This window comes from Ruditapes philippinarum, unplaced genomic scaffold (assembly GCF_026571515.1).
Source record: "Ruditapes philippinarum isolate M1 unplaced genomic scaffold, ASM2657151v2 ctg4_1_1_1_1, whole genome shotgun sequence".
NCBI classification, from domain to species: Eukaryota; Metazoa; Mollusca; class Bivalvia; order Venerida; family Veneridae; genus Ruditapes; species Ruditapes philippinarum.
Window position 1 is genome coordinate 585,696 of NW_026858503.1, and position 18,831 is coordinate 604,526.

Here is an 18,831-nt window from a genome sequence, read left to right on the forward strand (position 1 = left end):
GTCTAGGTGTGAATCGTCTTGGGAGTGAAACGTCTCAATAGTGAAACGTCTTGGGAGTGAAACGTCTGACATTCCACTGGGGGTCTTACCGCAATCTATCTTGATCCAAAGGGCTTTTTTCTTTTTACTTCTTGTTCTTGGTCTACTTGTGTACATACAGTATAATATACAGACAATAATCCAGAACCATATTCAGGCTAGGTACTGATGTGTATTATCTTAATATGCCTGTTTATGTATTCTTACAATTTATGTGCCATATGTTTTATCATGTACAGACAGCTTTAAAAATCATATGTTGTATACCCGACTATCGTCGACCATCTTTTTGGTGTTTAATTCACTTGGCGCTATTTAGCTAAGGGTCAAGGCTATCGTAACAGGAAGTCGCCATTTATGACAACAATACTAATTTTGCATATCAAAATGTAGACTTCTGTTTCGAATAACCTTTGGTATAACTTTCCAACTTGCAAATCAATATCATGTCCGTCAGTGGGAATGCTGTAAAAGACAGCAGCAAGTCAGGTTTCTGGAAAAGATCGGGCAGTGGACCTGGAAGGTAAAAAACTGGAAATGATCTGATAAAATTTCATGTTTTCTTTTTTTGTATCATATATATTTTTTTATTATCTGAAAATATCAAATTCTATTTGATTTTTTTTTCAACACTATTTAAAGAAAATTGAAGAATAGTCTAAAAATTTAATAATATGGAGTTTCTGGTAGAGCTGAAACAGACACTTCACCCTAGGCTATTTTTGCAGACACTTATTAAAAAATAATTAAATTAAACATATAAAAGCATTATGTTGTTGACTTATTTACTTTATAGAAAAAATGGATGAGGGGTGAAGTGTCTTGAGGGGTGAAATGTCTTGCTAGATAATCTTGTTCAGATAAATTTAGGTTTACTGTAATCCAATTAAGGCACAGACACTTAAGTTAAGGCAGAGACATAGATAACAGAGATAAGCAGCTCCTATATACTCCATTGAAATATCACTCATGCCTATCAAAAAGTGAAAAATTAGGCATTTTGTAGCAAATAAAACTTAATGGATGTACATTTGATCCTTTAATATTATATACCATTTGAAAGGTAAATCTTTTATCTATGGCTGCATAAAATGATTCAGGGTCAACTCGTCCTCTGGTCAACTCGTCCTCTGGTCAACTCGTCACCTTTTTGGTCAACTCGTCCCTTGGAAAACTCGTCCCCTAGTCAACTCGTCCCCTATATTTTATTATTATCTGTTTTTCATATATTTCATAAATTATTATAGACTGTTAAAATAATATATTATAAAATTACTGAATTGGACATATTTTGACGCTTTTTGTATGCGAATATTTGGAGCTTTTTTTCTAATAATAAGTATATATGTGCATAATTCTGATTAAATTACATACAGAAAAAAAACACGAATACGACCAATAGCAATACCATTTAATGTATAAAACATGTTTCATATGTAATGATAAAATATAATTTATACATTCAATATATTGACTTGTATCATACAAGAAATTCTGGAACTCAGTTTTTTCAGCTCCTCTTTGAGATCAATTTAAAGATTTATTTATGGAAATTTAAAATTTATCTTTACTAGTTATTAGATGGCAATTAAATATTTGGTAATTACTTTATGTTTTCAATCATGTTTCCATTCAATCAGTTAATATCCACTGCAAATATTATTGTACGGAAATTGTCACATACGCCGTTCACATGCAGTATATAATCCAACAATATGGAATTCTAAGAAATGATTAATATGCACTTTAAAAAATAATCCAATGTTGATATAACGTACAACGCAAATGAGATTTTAAGAATAAATCTTATATTTATCAGGGCAAATTTTATATTGACAATTTTACAACAAATAATTATCATGTTTTTAATTAACACGATCCTTCTATAATGAGATCAATACGCACCCACATAAAGTTTTTAGCACTTCTAATTCCTGTTAATCTGTCGTCAGTCTTTAATCCATTTAGGGAGGCGGTAAAAATCAAAGAGTTGGACCTAATTTTAGTTTTAATTATCATTTAAAACTCCGATTTATTAAACATTAATTGAATGTTTGCAAACTTACCTGTCTTTGTAGTTTTACATCAAAGCTATGCACGTGCACAAAAGATCATTAAAATTTGACGTAAAAAGACGTTATTTTATTAATATTTCGATATCAATCAAATTCATTATTAATTTTACATAAAAGAACTATTTAAAGACATTGATTTAAAACATATAATAGTGACGAATTGATCGAAAGTAGGGGACGAGTTGACCATATTAGGGACGAGTTGACTCTTTGAGGACGAGTTGACCAAAAGTAGGGGACGAGTTGACCAAAAAGGTGACGAGTTGACCAGAGGACGAGTTGACCAGAGGACGAGTTGACCGGATTGCCATAAAATATTGGTAACTTTCCATGCCTTTCACTTAGAAAAACATGGCAGAACGTACCCACTGAGCCAGTTTTTTGTCATATGAATAGTTTTGTAACAAAAAATATTAAGTAGTTCTCTTTAAAAATTGATGTAACATTTATTTAAATGGTAACTGTAAATATTTTTACCTGCAGCCATAGACAAATGCATAAGCTTTCAGAAAATGTATTATTTTACTGATTTTGATATCTGGTTAATAAGTTTTACTTGCTACAAGTTTAAAGTTTAGCAGGCACACGTGATATTTTAACTGGCTAGGAAGTTGCCTATCTCTGTTATCTATGTCTCTGGTTAAGGTTAAGTAAGTCAGTAAGTGGCTTCCTTCTTGATCCGCATTTTTATACAGCATGGCTAACTTTATTTTCAAATCATACATCACAATATTTTTGCATAGAATTATGACCTGGTAACTTGTCTTGAACATGGGACTTAATGTCAACTATTTTGATTATGTTTAGAATACTTGCTAAAATATCATTATTTCATATAGATAACAGCGTACCCTTCCCTTGGATGTGAGAGGAACAGGTTTTCGGCACTGTTTTGTGCTTTCATTTCATGCCAAGATCTGCACATAATTCTCTAACAAATAAAACACATGCATTTTGTTTCTTCACCTCTGGAAGAATTTCATCCAGTCAATTGAATAACCACTTAAATATGGCACTTGCTCAGAGCTCAGCATAATTCAATAAAAGGATATTGGAACACTTAATGTAAAATCTTTCTCGAAAACAGAGAGAATCTTTAATCAGGGTATATTTTATTACATGTGAGAGATGGTGATGGCATATGTTTTCATTTAATACTGTTTTAAGTGAAGTTTTGGTGAGATAACAAATTCATCATGATTTCATAAACAAACATGTGACACAGTGTTGAAATTTGTAATTTAATGTGCAAAGCATATATATAAGAAAGGTACCATCAGATAGTAACATATATTTATTTATTAGAAGAATATATACCTCTATTTACAATGTATTGACAGAGAAAGAAATAGCATGCAATAATATGAATGCTTGTAATGCATGTAGGTCACTTATGTTAAAATTTCGAAGCTATATTAAAAAGACATTTCAAACTCATTGACCCATTATGAATTCCACTCTGAATCGGTTAAAAACTATGTTTTCAAAAAACTATAAGCTGTACACATTTATGTTACAGTATATATTTAGGATATTTACAGTGTATGTTTATGACATTTGCAAACTTTTAGTCACATGACACACACTCTACAAATCCTATAGTCTAACTTCTGGGACAACTCTAAAACCACTCCAGAAAACTGACAATAAACAGGAAGTTACATGTACATGTAGGCCTGGACAAGTTTTATTTTGACATATGCTAATTGCTTATTTTGAACTACTATTTACTAATGAAAATGATCCCACATAGCATGGTGCATCGGTAATGTCAAATATTATTCAATTGATTATGGACATTTATTCACCGCTAGTAATCAGTTATTAGGTTACAGGTTTAAAATAACCGACAATGTATAGCAGGGAAATAATGTCTATTATAATTTTAAAATAATATAATGAATTATTTTACAGTGGTAAACCAGTCTATGGAGCACAACACCCTCCTATGCACCAACCTCTAAGGTAAGTCTCACAAGTGCCATACACTTTTCAAATACTTTTGTTAATTTGTAGAAGATAATAGACCTGTTACCAGTGGCCTGTGCCACCAGTATGGAGTGAGAGCAGCTTTAAAAGCAACACCCCCTTCAGATTGTGAAACGAAAATAAAATAAAATTCTGGAGGCATACTGCTTTAAATATATAGTAAAATACCTTCAACTTGCCAACTTACTGATATTCATATAAAGCAGGGTTTGCTTATTATACACAGTACATTAAGGTCAAGGTCTGTCAGAATGTTTAAGGCGATTCAAATTATAATTAACCATATATATGCCTAGGTTGAGTGCATATTTTCAAAATGAGTAAGGTAAGGTTCTACTTAATGACCATTTCATGATATAATTAATTGATTCTATTATGAAGCATATTAAAAGTTTAATTTTTATGAGATGTCAATTTTTTCTTTAGGCCATCCTTAAAAAAATGTTTGTTTGCAGTAACCCGTCCCAGAATTTTCAAGGTGGGTAGATAGGTCGATTTTTTTTTTTATTGAACTGAGTACTTCCAAATAAACATGGAATTTCAAAATGCTGGACAATATATGCTTTGATAATCTGGTATCAATTAATAAATTGATAACTGAATTCTAATTTAATAAGACCTACATTTTATTTCTTCTATTAACCTTTAAAAGAACGAAAACAAAGCACAAGGCATAATTTTCTGATTCAAAAAAAAAATTTTTTTATCCAGACCATGAAAAAAAAATTTGAGTAGGGGCAAATTTTGTGAGTCGGTCGCGTTACTGCAAACAAACATTTTTTTAAGGATGGCCTTACCATTAAAGCTTATAAAGGTCATTGACTTCAAACAACTTGCCCCTCACTGCTGTGGGTCCGAATCCTGACAGGCAATTTGGACTTCCATATGAGGAATCTATCCAGCTAGCTTATGGAACGTCTTGGTTCTACTCAGGTGCCCATTTGTGCCTGAAATAATGCACAGAAGGTACCTGAGGTCTTCCACCACCAGTAAAGCTGAAAAGTTAACATAGACTGTGTTGGTGTGACATTAAATCAACAAAAATAAAATTTTGTGCAGTTTCAGTTATAGAAGTGTATAAAAAGTCTGCATGCTTCCTTAAAGAAAAAAAATCCAAGAAAAGATAACTTTGCTCTCATTTCTGCCATCAATTTTAGCAATGCTGCCAAGAAAGATGACAAGTCAAAAACAGCAAGGACGGGGGACTCGTTTCAAGACTTCGAGAACAAGACGATGGATGCCTGGGATGATGGCGATGATGACTTGATGATCGATATGGCAAACATAAAAATGTCCATGAAGGATATTCAGTCTACGGCAAAGGCTGTGATAGATCATGATAGACAGACAAGAAATGCAAATATACATTATAATGGTAAATATGGTTTGTTCTACAGTATTTACTTATGATTTTTATGCCCCACTTACTGACTTAGATGGAGGTGGGGGAGGGCATATATATTTGCCCTTATGTCTGTCTGTTCTGCAGTCATGATGTCTGGAGAATGACCTAACAGGGAAATGTGGGGGCATATTTGTTCTATAGATACATTTCTAGTTAACATTATTTTAATGCCTTACACCTTGTTTTATTATGCATATCACATACAATGTATAAACATTGTAGTCAATAAGGAAGAACTGCTGACTTAACTGCTGTAAAATTTAAACTCTTGTCTTATAAGTGATCTGAGTTTGTTACACATTTGCTAGTGTAAAATATTCTTATTATACATACATGTATATACACACACATGTTTATACACTGTATCATATGTTTCAAAGCTTTCAGATAGGTCCATGTAATAGGTTGTTTGCTGTATATGTAATGTGTGAAAATGATCTAACCTTAAGCTATGGAATTGAGGCAATAGTGATGAATAATTTTTCAAATGTATTATCATAATTACTGTTAGATTTTAACTCTCTTTTTATTTTTTTTTATTTTTCTAGGCAGATTATTTCATTAACTTTTTATTAGTCACTGTTTAAAGCTTTAATGTTGATTTGATGTTATTTAGGTCCCAATCTCGGACCAGGTCATCACAAGGCAGCTCCTGGTATGGGTATTAGAATAAACAACTCCTTTCAGCCGCCAAAACCCAGTCCCATACGATACACACAAGATACAATAGTTGACAAAGAAGTAACTAAATTGGAGAAAATCAAAACAATGTTAGCTGGTCCTAACACCAATATGGGTAAGAATTTATGTTTAGTTTTCCTTTTAAATATATACTTTGCTATAGATAAAATATAGCCGGCAGAAAAAGTCTGGTGAGAATATTAACATGTACAGACTGGCCTGGCTTTTTGCCTGTAGCAAAGATTTCAGTTCAATTAATGTAGATTGTAATAAATCTATTTTGCAGCCATAAACTTAAGCGGTTTTGAATTTGGAACTTTTCAAGATGCAAAATACAGTCAGTGCTAAAGAAATTGCTGCTTATTAGTTTTATTCTTGTAGTAAAATATTCGGGTGTTAGTTTCAGGACAGAAGGATAATCACTTATTCTTCCATGAAATATCATTTTCAAACTATTATCATTGTTCTTCATTATCATGGAAATTCTTGAAATATTTGAGAAATGGTCAAATACTAAAATTTTTGCATTGAATATTTATTTTTACGGCATTTATAATGTTGGAATGCACATGTGTACATATATTATGCATTATTATACATTCAAGGATTGTACATGGAAAATAAGCAAAATTATCTTCAAATTATATGTCTAATTTTTATACCTTTCAGTTGAGCTTCAAAAACTGAGTTGGTCAGGCATACCAAAAGCTGTGCGACCCACTTGTTGGAAAATATTATCTGTAAGACTTTTTACATTTTCATTTGGTTTTCCTTATGATAAAGTTTTAGAATGCTGTGATTTGAAATATTTTGTCAGTAATGGGATCATTTATGTATTTAAATTTTAAACAAATTACTTGCAACTAAGTAAAGTATTTGCTTTGTTGGTCTCTGGATATAAAAGTTTATCTCTGTCTTAAAAATCTTTGAATGGATTTGAAAACAGATCTCCATAATCGGTCTCAAATATAATGAGACAAGAAATGCATGTTATTGCAACTGAAATTCTGTCATACACAATCAAAATAGAAAAACTTCTATATAAACTAATTGCACTTAATTTTATGGTTATGTATATTATTATTTGTTGTTTTAGGGGTATTTACCGACAAATTTTGATCGTCGTGACCAGATGTTAGAGAGAAAGAGGCAGGAATATTTTAGCCTTATTGATCAATATTATGACTCTAGACATGATGAAATGCATCAAGACACCTTTAGACAGGTAAAAAATAGTTAAAATCTTACTATGGCTTTCATAGATATCTTAATTAATCAGAATGAAAATCTGTAATTTTTAGCTTCACATTTCAAAGAATAAGGAGTGGTATTTTAGGTATGTAAGCATAGTTATGCCCACCATAATAGGTCGTTACCTAGGGGTTTGAGGGTCTATAGATTTGCCCATTGCCCAACCGTCTATCTATACATTCTGCTGTTTATCCTTAGACTGACAAAACAGTTGATTGTTGGGTGTCAGTGTCTGATGGAGATTAAAAAAAAATTTTTTAGTTAAAGTTCTTGTTGATTGTGTAAAGTTATATTACACACTCTCCCTGCGTCACTTTAGAATACATTTACAACATTTTTACTATTAACTCTCGAGATACAAATCATAAGAATAGCTCACATATTATATATACTGTCCCTGCTTAACATGGACCAAACAGAACGATTTTAAGGATATAGTAACATGTTGATGAAAATTGGTAAGACAGGTTTTGAGAGAGATTTTTTTAATTTTTTTAATAGCAATTCATTGTAATCTAATTCTATTCTGAATTTAATTTTGCTTTTGTATGCAGACATGATTTTCTGTTTGAACAAAAACTCTGATTAGAGTCATGTCTTTGGAACCACATGATTGTTTCATTTTGCACTTATTTGATTATCAATATCGTCAATAATAAATGAAATTCCTGAATTTAAACAGAATTATTTTTAAGAATTTTTAGAATGAAATGTTAAATCTATGTTTACCAGAAGCATGCAATGATAGTATTTTTATATTCACAATAATGATACATTTGTATTATGTGATCAGGTTGAGAAATTTCACTTGTTGAATGCTTGAATTGTTGGTAATTTATCATTAAAACAAATACAGTTCTTTCCCCTGTAAATTGTGTTTAACATGTACAGAATATAAGCCTATACTGAAGAAACGTGTTTGCATTTAGACCCTGTTCCTGAATTCTTTAACACTTTTAACTATTTTGGACAAGAATATGACAATTCCTTCACATGCATCGGTTTTACTACCCTTTTTTGAATTATCTGAAAAAATACTGTGTGTAGCCATGTTTATTAACCATTAAGTAATAAAAAAATGTTTTTAGGAGGTCACAATCTTTCAGAATAAAGTTTTAAGAAAGTCTTGATTAGAATTTGAACCACTGGCCTCTCACTGGTGTGGGTTTCAAGGTTGATATTTCTACTAAGGTGCGCGTAGTTTTTTTTTTTTGGGGGGGGGTGGGGGCTGGGGTCTAATGTTGAGCATTTTCATTCCCATCCACTCTTTAATCTTTCAGTACTGTTTGTATGGTAAGAATTATTTGTTCATACATCATAAACATTTAATAATAATACCATTTATTTATAGATTCATTTTCAGAACATTTATGATTGAACAGTTAAATATTTTTCCAGATACATATAGACATACCTCGTATGAATCCATTAATACCAATATTTCAACAGTTATTAGTTCAAGAAGTAAGTTGTATATGTTGGAGCAAATGCATGTAAAATCCAGTGGTTATGGGCCCTTTCTAAATGTTTTTTTTTAATTTATTTTCCTTTATTATCATTTTCTGCTTGAGTGCATGACCAATTTTGATCTGAAGATACATATAAGTAAATATATTATGTTGTTTTAAACTGTAATTCTTTCTCACTGTTTGTATAGTAGAAATATAGGGCATTTTTCTTATTCCAAGGTCAAAGTAACATGGTCTTCAAGGTCAAGTTAACAGGGTCACTGTAACTAGGTCAAGGCTAACACCAACATCGGCCTATTGTTTTTATATAAATAAGACCTTTATATGTATTTTCAGATCAAAAGTGGAACTTTTTTGTTTGTTTTAGTATAGTAAGAATCAAATTTGTTTCATGGTAAACAAGGGCAGTGTTGGCATACCACATTTGAATTCATAGATACAGGAGAAAAAAATGACTGTGCCAGTTTTAATACAATGTAAGAGGGAGATAAATTGTGCTAACATTTGTTGGGTATAATGTATGTTATTGTTCAGAAAATATTTATTTGAATTATATTCAAAAATCTCCTTTGCAGTATAAGTGAAATAGTAAAGGACTAATAAATGTTCATATATATATATGTAATTTATGTTATGTTATGGTATGTTTATTTGTGAACATGTGTTCTAACAGCTTATGAATGTTAACATGAATTAACTCCCTTGTTCCGATTTGAAATACAGTATAACCTCTGTACTGCAACACCCTTAGGGAGACAAAGGTTATGGTTGTTGATGAGAGGTGTTGCTGTAGCGGAGGTTAAATACATTGTAAAATCTTAAGTTTTGGCAGATATGACTATGTTGTTGTATAGAGGTTATTGTTCTACAGAGGGCCTCTCTTCAAAGGTTTCACTGTAATTGTATTTAGCTTGTCACTTAAATCAATGCAAAAAAAACGCAGCTTGCTACCTTGGTACAGTGTAACAAAAAGACCAGGGGGCCGTCTTATCAACGATTGACGACTGTTTTTATCGTACAATTCTACGATATTGGCAGTGTTTTATCAAACTTTTCAGATATCCTTAATCGTACGATCGTTGATAAGACGACCTGGATTTGCTTTTTAATGGCAAAAACTTTTGTATGAAGATTTACAATGCCCTTGTTTTATCGGTGTAAATCTCATGAAACAAATTTGAAATTTTGGCTACAGTCATTGTAACAGAGCATCATGTAATGTAATGTTCTTGCAGATTTTGAAGGATGTTCCAAGAATGACATCTTTAGCTCATTTGTTTCAACAAAAACGCATCCAGGAAGTGAGTATGAAGTAGTGCTTTGCTGCCATCTTTTTGTAGCACTGTTTGAACATAAATTATGTGGAATATATGTTTTAGTCAATGATGTTATGATGCATGAGGAATGCCATTATACAAATATATGCTTTTTTCACCTACATTTTTAAATAAGTTTGATATTTACTTTTGAATTTTGAAAATTACCTAAAATTGTGAAATTTTCTTAGAATCAGTTGAACCTTTTAGGCATACTATGACATAAGTTCAATTGAAACACCATTGCTTAAATAATCCTTTTATTATATGAAAAAAGTGTTTGTATTATTGTATAGGTTTGCTTATAAAACTTATATAACCTTGTCTAAAGTTGAAACCAAGGAACTATACATAATGAATAAAATGCAGACCTTTTGGGAATGATCAAAAGAAATACATTGTTTTATATTAAAGCTATATATTTTTTCATAAGTACTACATATATAAAAAGTAACAAGCATGCACTTTATTGACTTTCATACCTGTCATAAAGTAGACTTTTTACATACATTATGTATGCTTACAAATTGTTCTCATACAAGTATGTTGACCCTGTATGTATATATGTATGTTTTGACATTTGATTACTTACTTGTACATGTGTATATACAGTATATACATCATAACATGTGTATATGCATGGTTTGTTTTTGCTCGTAAATTCTTGATGAAATTGCTTTTCGTTGTACTTGTTATAAACATAATTGAAACTAACATTACAAGGCTTACTCAAGGCTCATTCTGCCATTATCCAATTGAGTCATTAGCTGAAATGTTATTAGTTTGGCTACAAGATTTCTTTGCCCATTTTATGATTATTTTGATTCAAAAAAATTAATGAAACCAAAAAACACATAAACTTCATGAAACAAAAAAACCACATAAACTTTGCTAAAAGGAATTATTCAGATAGGGGAAATTTCCTGCATTGTGCTTTACGTTTTAATTTAATCCGTTTGGAACCTGAGGTGGTTAGTTTTTGTCACCAGTATAGAGCCAGGCCAGCCTGTATGTCCTTGTAGTCTGACCAGGCTCTGTTCTGTTGGCTGACCAACTTAAAATTTAATTTTCATCTTGATATCCCCAAAATTGATAATGGGCAATTCCAAATCTGAAAACTTGACAAATCCATTGGAGAAATTTTGAAGAATAAAGGTTAAAGAGTACAGTTGGGGACCTAAATGCATGCTGCATAATACATAAAATATAGTTTTACGGATATTTATATGTCTAATGATTGTGTGCATAAAAATTATGTCTATTTTTGTAATCTGCATGCTATTTTTTATAATTATATAAAATGTTATTTTTCAATGTTTTGGTAATGGCAAATATTTTAAAATTGTAATGGCAATATGGATAATTATCATGGTGTAAAGCTATATCTATTGAAATAGTAAGTTATGTTGTTTCTGTTATCTAATGGTCGATTCTCAACATAGAATGTCTCTTGTTATTTAATACACCTGACTATAACAAGTAAACATAATAAAATGTTCTGGAACATTATATAATGCTGTTACTTTAAGTATGGTTTTATAACTATTTAGCATAGATTTCATGCATGCAACATTACTTGTTAGGAAATATACAATATATATCTGGTGCAAATAAGCTTCAATTTTTCATCACAATTAAGTTAAAGTAGATATGTTAAAACTATCATGTTGATTTTATATTTTGTAAAGATAAAGATTAAATTTTAGATAATATAAATTAATGTTAAAACAGTCTATGTTAATGTACAGATGAAAATTGATGCAATCATTTGCATCAGGAAGATTATGGGGTTTGAAATAATATAGAATTAAAGATTGCTTTTTATGGAATCATGGTTAATCTTGTGAAGTTTTATAAACCTTTTTATCTAGCATCAATTCAGAATGTTGTAAAAAAGCCTCTACTATATGTATTTATCGTAACATAAAATATATATTAAATAAAACATATAAATAAAATCTTCTTTCATAAGAAATATCAACTTCTTAATTAACATGTTTTCGTTTGTTTTATCTAAAATTATTAAAACTTGACTCTAGCATGCAAAGTTTTAATTTTGTTCTTATTACTGCAGAACTTTTTTAAGGGGGTGGGGGAGAGGGGGTGGGTTGTGTTATGATTAAGAAATAATATATCCCAAACTGTGATTTTATCGCTCAATAACATCACTGTTTGGAGTTTGGATGCGAGGAATTATATCACGAGGGCGTAGCCCGAGTGATATAATGATGCGCATCCGAACGACAAACAGTGATGTTATCCAGCGATAAAATCACTGATTTGGATATATTATTTCGATTCTAACACGACATAAACAAAAAAATGCTGCCGTACCTGCTATTAAGCAAAATTGCGCCTGATTTGTTTCCATACTTATTGTCAGCGCGTCGGATTTTATAGTGGTTACGTCACATGTATAATGATTACGTCACATGTCTAAATATAGAGCGTCAAACAGTGACTCTATTGCATAATAACACACACTTTCGGTTCTTCTATGTTCAATAGGGAAAAATGCGGGTCGTGTTAGAATTATCAATAACTGAGAGTATTATATTGTATGTAACAATCTACTAGGTAAATTGCATAAATTGAAAATTATTTAAATATAAACTTTATCTAGATTATATTGGTAAAACTGTGCCATTTGTGTGTATTTAAAAGTAATTCCTATGAATTTTATTGTTTTTCAGATATTTGAGCGAATATTATATATATGGGCAATACGTCATCCAGCCAGCGGATATGTACAAGGCATCAATGATCTAGTTACTCCTTTCTTTGTTGTATTTCTTTCCGAGTTTATAGAGAATGGTAAGTTAATAGTTGTTTGTGATTCTAAAATTTAACCCTTAATCTGCTGAAACGTCAAAGTGATTTGCTATTGCTAAATATTGAAAAATGAGTTTCGAAGATGATAGCAGTTGATTATAAATCCAAGGAAATAAGCACACATTTTTACACAGCTACTGCTTTCAGTATGTAAAAATTGACAAAAATTACACAAAAAATAAAATAAAGTTAAACATTCCTATTATTTTAACAATATTATTATTAAACATTTTTTCTTATACTAAATTTAGGCCACCCCCCTATTGAAATTGTACCCCTGCCTCCCCAAGGGGCGTTTATTAAGGAATTTACTGTTTTTGCACATGAAAGTAGTACTAGGAAAATAATAGCGATAATATATAACTGATTCTATTATTAAAGTCATCATCAATATTTTCCAGTTGGTTTTCCTATTTCAGATATAGAAGTAGAAAATATAAATCTTACAGAATTACCGGAGGAGACATTAAACGTAATAGAAGCTGATACTTTCTGGTGTACATCGAAACTTCTAGACGGTATTCAGGATAATTACACATTCGCTCAACCAGGCATACAAACTAAAGTTAATGCTCTCAGGGAACTTGTGAAGAGAATTGATGGTAGGTATTTAACTATAACAGTAACCTCCAAACTACTGAAAGCAGTCTGACCGACGGATATGACCAACATATTTTCACACGGTTCGACGATTTTTAAGCTAAAGTCTGTCCTACAGTCTGATAATTTTTTCAGCGGCAAGGGAGACTAATATTGAGGAATTCCTATTTTGTTGCTTATTGTCATTGGTCAATATCGTGAAATAGACCAATGACTGATAGCCGTACAATAGGCGGTTACAATACACAGTAACATGGCATGCTTGAAGTATTACGGGAAAAAGGTCTGGTTTTCAAATTGATTGCCCCTCAGATATGACAATAATTCACCTTAGTGCAGTAATGGGTTGAGTTCTTATAAATTTCATAGGAGTTATTCAGTTATTGCACTAAGTTGACGAATATCTTGAAATAATGATATAAATTTGGCAGTACCTTGAATATCATTACAAGCAGACTTAAATGTATCAGTTTGTTCAATGGAATTGTCCTGATTTGAGTCAAAAACGTTTGTATATGTGATGCTTTTATGTACATTGTACTTACTGGAAATGTCAAAATTTAGCCGAAATTGTGTAGATTATGTACCCACTGGTCTGGCTGTAAACTGGTGTTATAACTATAATAAGCAAGCTATTATTATTGCTAAAATTCGATTGGTTAAAAGGGGGATAGTCAAACATGTTTAAAGAAATCAGAGCTATATATAAGTAACTTAAATCTTGGTAGAAACATTTATGATGTAAGGCAAAACATTATAAGAAAGGCTGAATCTTTACCTTAGCAGCTCCATTTGCAATTTGAAGGGAAAAAAATGATAACAGCCGAGATACATGCCTAAATGTTAAATTTCATTTTAACTTTATCCACAGCCCAGTTACATGCCTAAATATAAAATTCGTTTTTAATTTTATCTACAGCCCAGTTGCATGCCTAAATGTTTAATTTCACTTTATCCATAGCCCAGTTACATGCCTAAATGTTTAATTTAACTTTATCCACAGCCCAGTATTATGAGTTACATGCCTAAATGTATAATTTCATTTATCAACAGCCCAGTTACATGCCTAAATGTATTATTTCATTTATCCACAGCCCAGTTACATGCCCATTTAGAGGAGGAGAGTGTTGAGTACCTACAATTTGCATTTAGATGGATGAACAATTTGTTAATGAGGGAAATTCCTCTTAGATGTAGCGTCAGACTCTGGGATACCTACTTGGTAAGCTGCAACTATTTAACTTTTTTTTATTAAGTCCTTTTAGCTGCCTGAAGAAGGAGACCCTTGATAATATGCTAAATATAATATAGGGTCAGACTCCCTGTCAGTTGGATAAGGCATGCTGCATATCTTGAGAGGTCAAGGATTTGAAATAAAATTAAATTTCTTAGTAAGTGATAGTACTTGAGTGAAAATCTGTTTGCTATTGAATTGGACTTTTTGCTAGGTAGAATATGTAGTACTTACACTGCCAGTATTGTTGTTGACAGACACAATTCTTTTCTTCAATTTGAAACAATATTCTATATGACTGTCCCTCCCCCCTTCTCCCGCATTCCATTATAAGGTTAATACAGCCCTGTTAATGTAGAAATGCTGTATGATACTTGTAGAAAAACAAGTTTATTTTGGGATGGAACTCTAGTAATGATTTTGGACGGAAAGTTTGAAAACCTTACTCAGTAGCTAATTTGACCTTGAAAATATACTAGAAATTTTGTTGACTGATCAATGAAATTATGTATACATTTTATTACAGTGTGAACATAATGGGTTTGCAGACTTTCACCTGTATGTGTGTGCTGCCTTCCTGACAAGGTTTTCCAAAGATTTGTTACGAGAGAAAGATTTCCAGGTAAAATGCCGTGTTCATTTACTGTTTTGACTATGTTCTCTTTTAAAGAAAATAAGACCTACTTTGGACTGCTGTCAATTTAATAATTTGTAACCTAAGTTAAAATAACTGGACATTTTAAGGGTTATAAAATAAACTTGATTTTATATGACTAGATTTTACATATATTTCTTTATTTTGTTTTCTTAGAAACCAAGCATATATGACAGAAAAAATAGCATATTCTACATTAAGCTTACTATTATTATTTTGTATTATTTGTTTGTCAAGTTTTAAGTCACACCAACACATGTAAACAATATGTAGCAATTTTCCAACCTTACCTTCTAAGTAGAAAATCAACATCTTTCATTACACTGGATAGCTGTCTCACTAGAAAGAATTTCTGACACTATTCAAACTGACAATTATTAATATCATTTATTTTATTTTACTACATATACATTTAATTCAACATGAAATTGTTTTAATTATAATTTCAGGGTATACTAATGTTCCTACAGAATTTGCCCACACATCACTGGCATGACAATGAAATAAGTGAACTGCTGGCCGAGGCTTTTAAACTTAAGTACATGTTTGCGGACGCTCCAAGTCATTTAAGTAAAAAGTCCTGATGATAGTATTTAGTGATTTATTAGTGATCTGTTTGAAAATACGGCATAGAAAAGTGTGTGAGTTGTTGTTGGTATCAACTGAAAATGAAAGATTTTGATTGGCTGATATCGAGATGACAGATGTCTTTATGAAGATTTACTGCAAAACGAAAATACACAGAGCTTCATACTTCCAGAATCGAAAATGAATTGGTGAATTTGTTATTAACTTATTTTTTTGTATGTCAAATTGTTCTGTTCATCATTTATGAAGAGACATTATGCAAATTCTTGTATTTAACCTTTAACCTGCTGGAACTGAAAATGCTAAGCTTTTGCGACCAGTATAGAGCCAGGTCAGCCTGCACAACCATGTAGTCTGGCTGGGCGCTATACTGTTTGTAGCTCAATGTAGCTCTGAATTTTGATTTTGAAATCCTTTTTAGGCCCTTTATGCGTCTGAAATGCTATCATTTTTATTTCTCATAAACTGTTTTTATTTTTGGTTTATCTTTTAACAGTTTCCAAAAAATATTCATTTGCCATATACATAAAATATCTTTTGCTGATTTTGTTATGTTGGCAATTGGTATAATTATATAGTGAATAAGAATTTTTGTATGGAAGTTCCAAAATACTACTTTGTTTACATTGTACTCCCTTTACAACACATAGCTACATGTTCAGCGATATTTTCGTCAGCTCTTAAACATCTTACATGCTCTTTATCCATTATCAAAACATTATTAAACACATGTTTGACATTTCTAAAGAATTTAAGAAATGGGTATTTCTGAGGCATAATGTGCCTTTAACTTTGATTGGGCTGTTTCAAATTCAAAGCAGGACAAAACCATTTCACAAATTTAGCAGGTTAAGCGTATAGAATAAAGGTTAGATAAGGTATATTAAAAAAATAACCATATTTAAGTATTTTGCAGCAAGTGTTAACAAATATATCGTCGCCTTAGTGCAATAACTGGTTAACTCCTATTAAATTTAGAAGGACTTAACCCAGTACTACACTAAGGTTACGATATATATAACAAGATATATGTACTGATATTTACATTTGATTTGTATGAAAATGGCCTAATAGAAATACTCGTTGAGTATTTTGTATTACTGTATTTCAATTGAATCAGTATTGGATATAAACATTTAACTTGATTATTTTTAATGGCAAATAAAGATTTGAGCCGCTTCATGACAAAACCAACATAATGCGTTTGCGACCAGCATGGATCCAGACCAGCCTGCGCATCCGTGCAGTCTGATCAGGATCCATGCTGTTCGCTTACCAACCCTATTACAAGTAGAGAAACTGATAGCGAACAGCATGGATCCTGATCAGACTGGGCAGATGCGCAGGCTGGTCTGGATCCATGCTGGTCGCAAACGCACTATGTTGGTTTTGTCATGACGCGGCTCATTTGTAGTTTAACCCCCCTGAATGTTGTAATGGATCATTTTGATAGACTGGAAAATTTCTGAAATTTCGTCTTTTATGAGTCTGTACAAAGATTAAGAGAAAAAAAACAAAAACGGATAGCTCAATTAAGAGATAAAGTATTCTGAATTTTATTGAAAACTTTTCTTTAAAATTTGTATTAACTGCTTGATCTCAGAGGGGAGTATCGTCTCTAAATTCACGGACAGAGTACGTAAGATCCTCTGTCATCATTTGCCAGTATTGTACCTTGTATAGGTTTATGTGATTGATGCTTCATTTTAGTACTTTTAATACTGACATCTCTTAAGTAAAAAAATGAACCGTTCCAAGTTGAAAATAGGTCAAGCCCATTATGCTATTTGGGGGTATGATTTGTATTTTATGTAGCGACCAGTCAAAGGAGCAGAATGAGGAAGTGCTGCTAATGATTTGAATATAAACTACATGTATATATAATTACATGTATAATATATACATACATGTGTATACAATGTACATGACTTGTGTTTGAAATTTGATGATTATACTCGTGTGAAATGACCTGTGATATACATACTTATTTGAGCTGCGCCATGACAAAACCAACATAATGGGTTTGCGACCAGCATGGATCCAGACCAGCCTGCGCTTCCGCGCAGTCTGATCAGGATCCATGCTGTTTGCTTATAAACCCTGCGCGGTAGCGCAGGCTGGTCTGGATCCATGCTGGTCGCAAACCCATTATGTTGGTTTTGTCATGGCCTGGCTCATTTAATGATACATGCGGCCAAAGTGTGGTATTTATTAAAGAATATGTACTTTATTGTTTGTATAGGGTTATTGTTTGTATAGGGTTGTTTCGTTTATTTCTTTACACGAAAGTGATTAATTTTCAGTTTTTAATGTAAAAAATGAAATGTGAATATTGTCACCTAAATAAAAATCTCAGAAATAGTTGAAGGAAAGAATGGCACTGTTTCACTCTTAGGTGATGAAATAGACTAAAGAATGATTTTTGATGCTATTGAAGATTATTATTTTTTAATTGATGGTTTACACTTGTTATGTGTATTTGTTTGAGATATGTATATTATGTATTAGAAATATCACAGATCATGAAATTGTATTTTATTTTGATAGAAAAGTAGAAAATATAGAAAGATAGCGGTTGCAGTTGATTTAGTGCTATTATCATTTGTTAAATTAGATTTAATTTATTAAAAGAAATCAGTTAACCCTTATCCCGCTGGAACCAAAAGTGATTAGCCTTTCCCCACGAGTATAGAGCCA

At 31.6% G+C, this 18,831-nt stretch overlaps 1 protein-coding gene across 2 annotated transcripts; it reads left to right on the forward strand.

The window, feature by feature from the left end:
• The first annotated feature begins 364 nt into the window (after nt 1-364).
• On the forward strand, nt 365-18,377 carry LOC132753393 (TBC1 domain family member 22A-like). Of its 2 annotated transcripts, none has more exons than XM_060743857.1 (12): nt 365-562; nt 4,029-4,079; nt 5,261-5,478; nt 6,125-6,304; nt 6,859-6,929; nt 7,286-7,414; nt 8,839-8,904; nt 12,919-13,039; nt 13,477-13,659; nt 14,752-14,879; nt 15,418-15,513; nt 15,996-18,377. In XM_060743857.1, the coding sequence occupies exons 1-12, from the start codon at nt 486-488 to the stop codon at nt 16,128-16,130; spliced, it is 1,455 nt and encodes a 484-aa protein (XP_060599840.1). In that variant the 5' UTR covers nt 365-485; the 3' UTR covers nt 16,131-18,377. The 2 variants fall into 2 exon arrangements, with proteins under 2 accessions (XP_060599840.1, XP_060599839.1); XM_060743856.1 differs by lacking the exon at nt 8,839-8,904 and adding an exon at nt 10,145-10,210.
• The last annotated feature ends 454 nt before the right edge of the window (nt 18,378-18,831 follow it).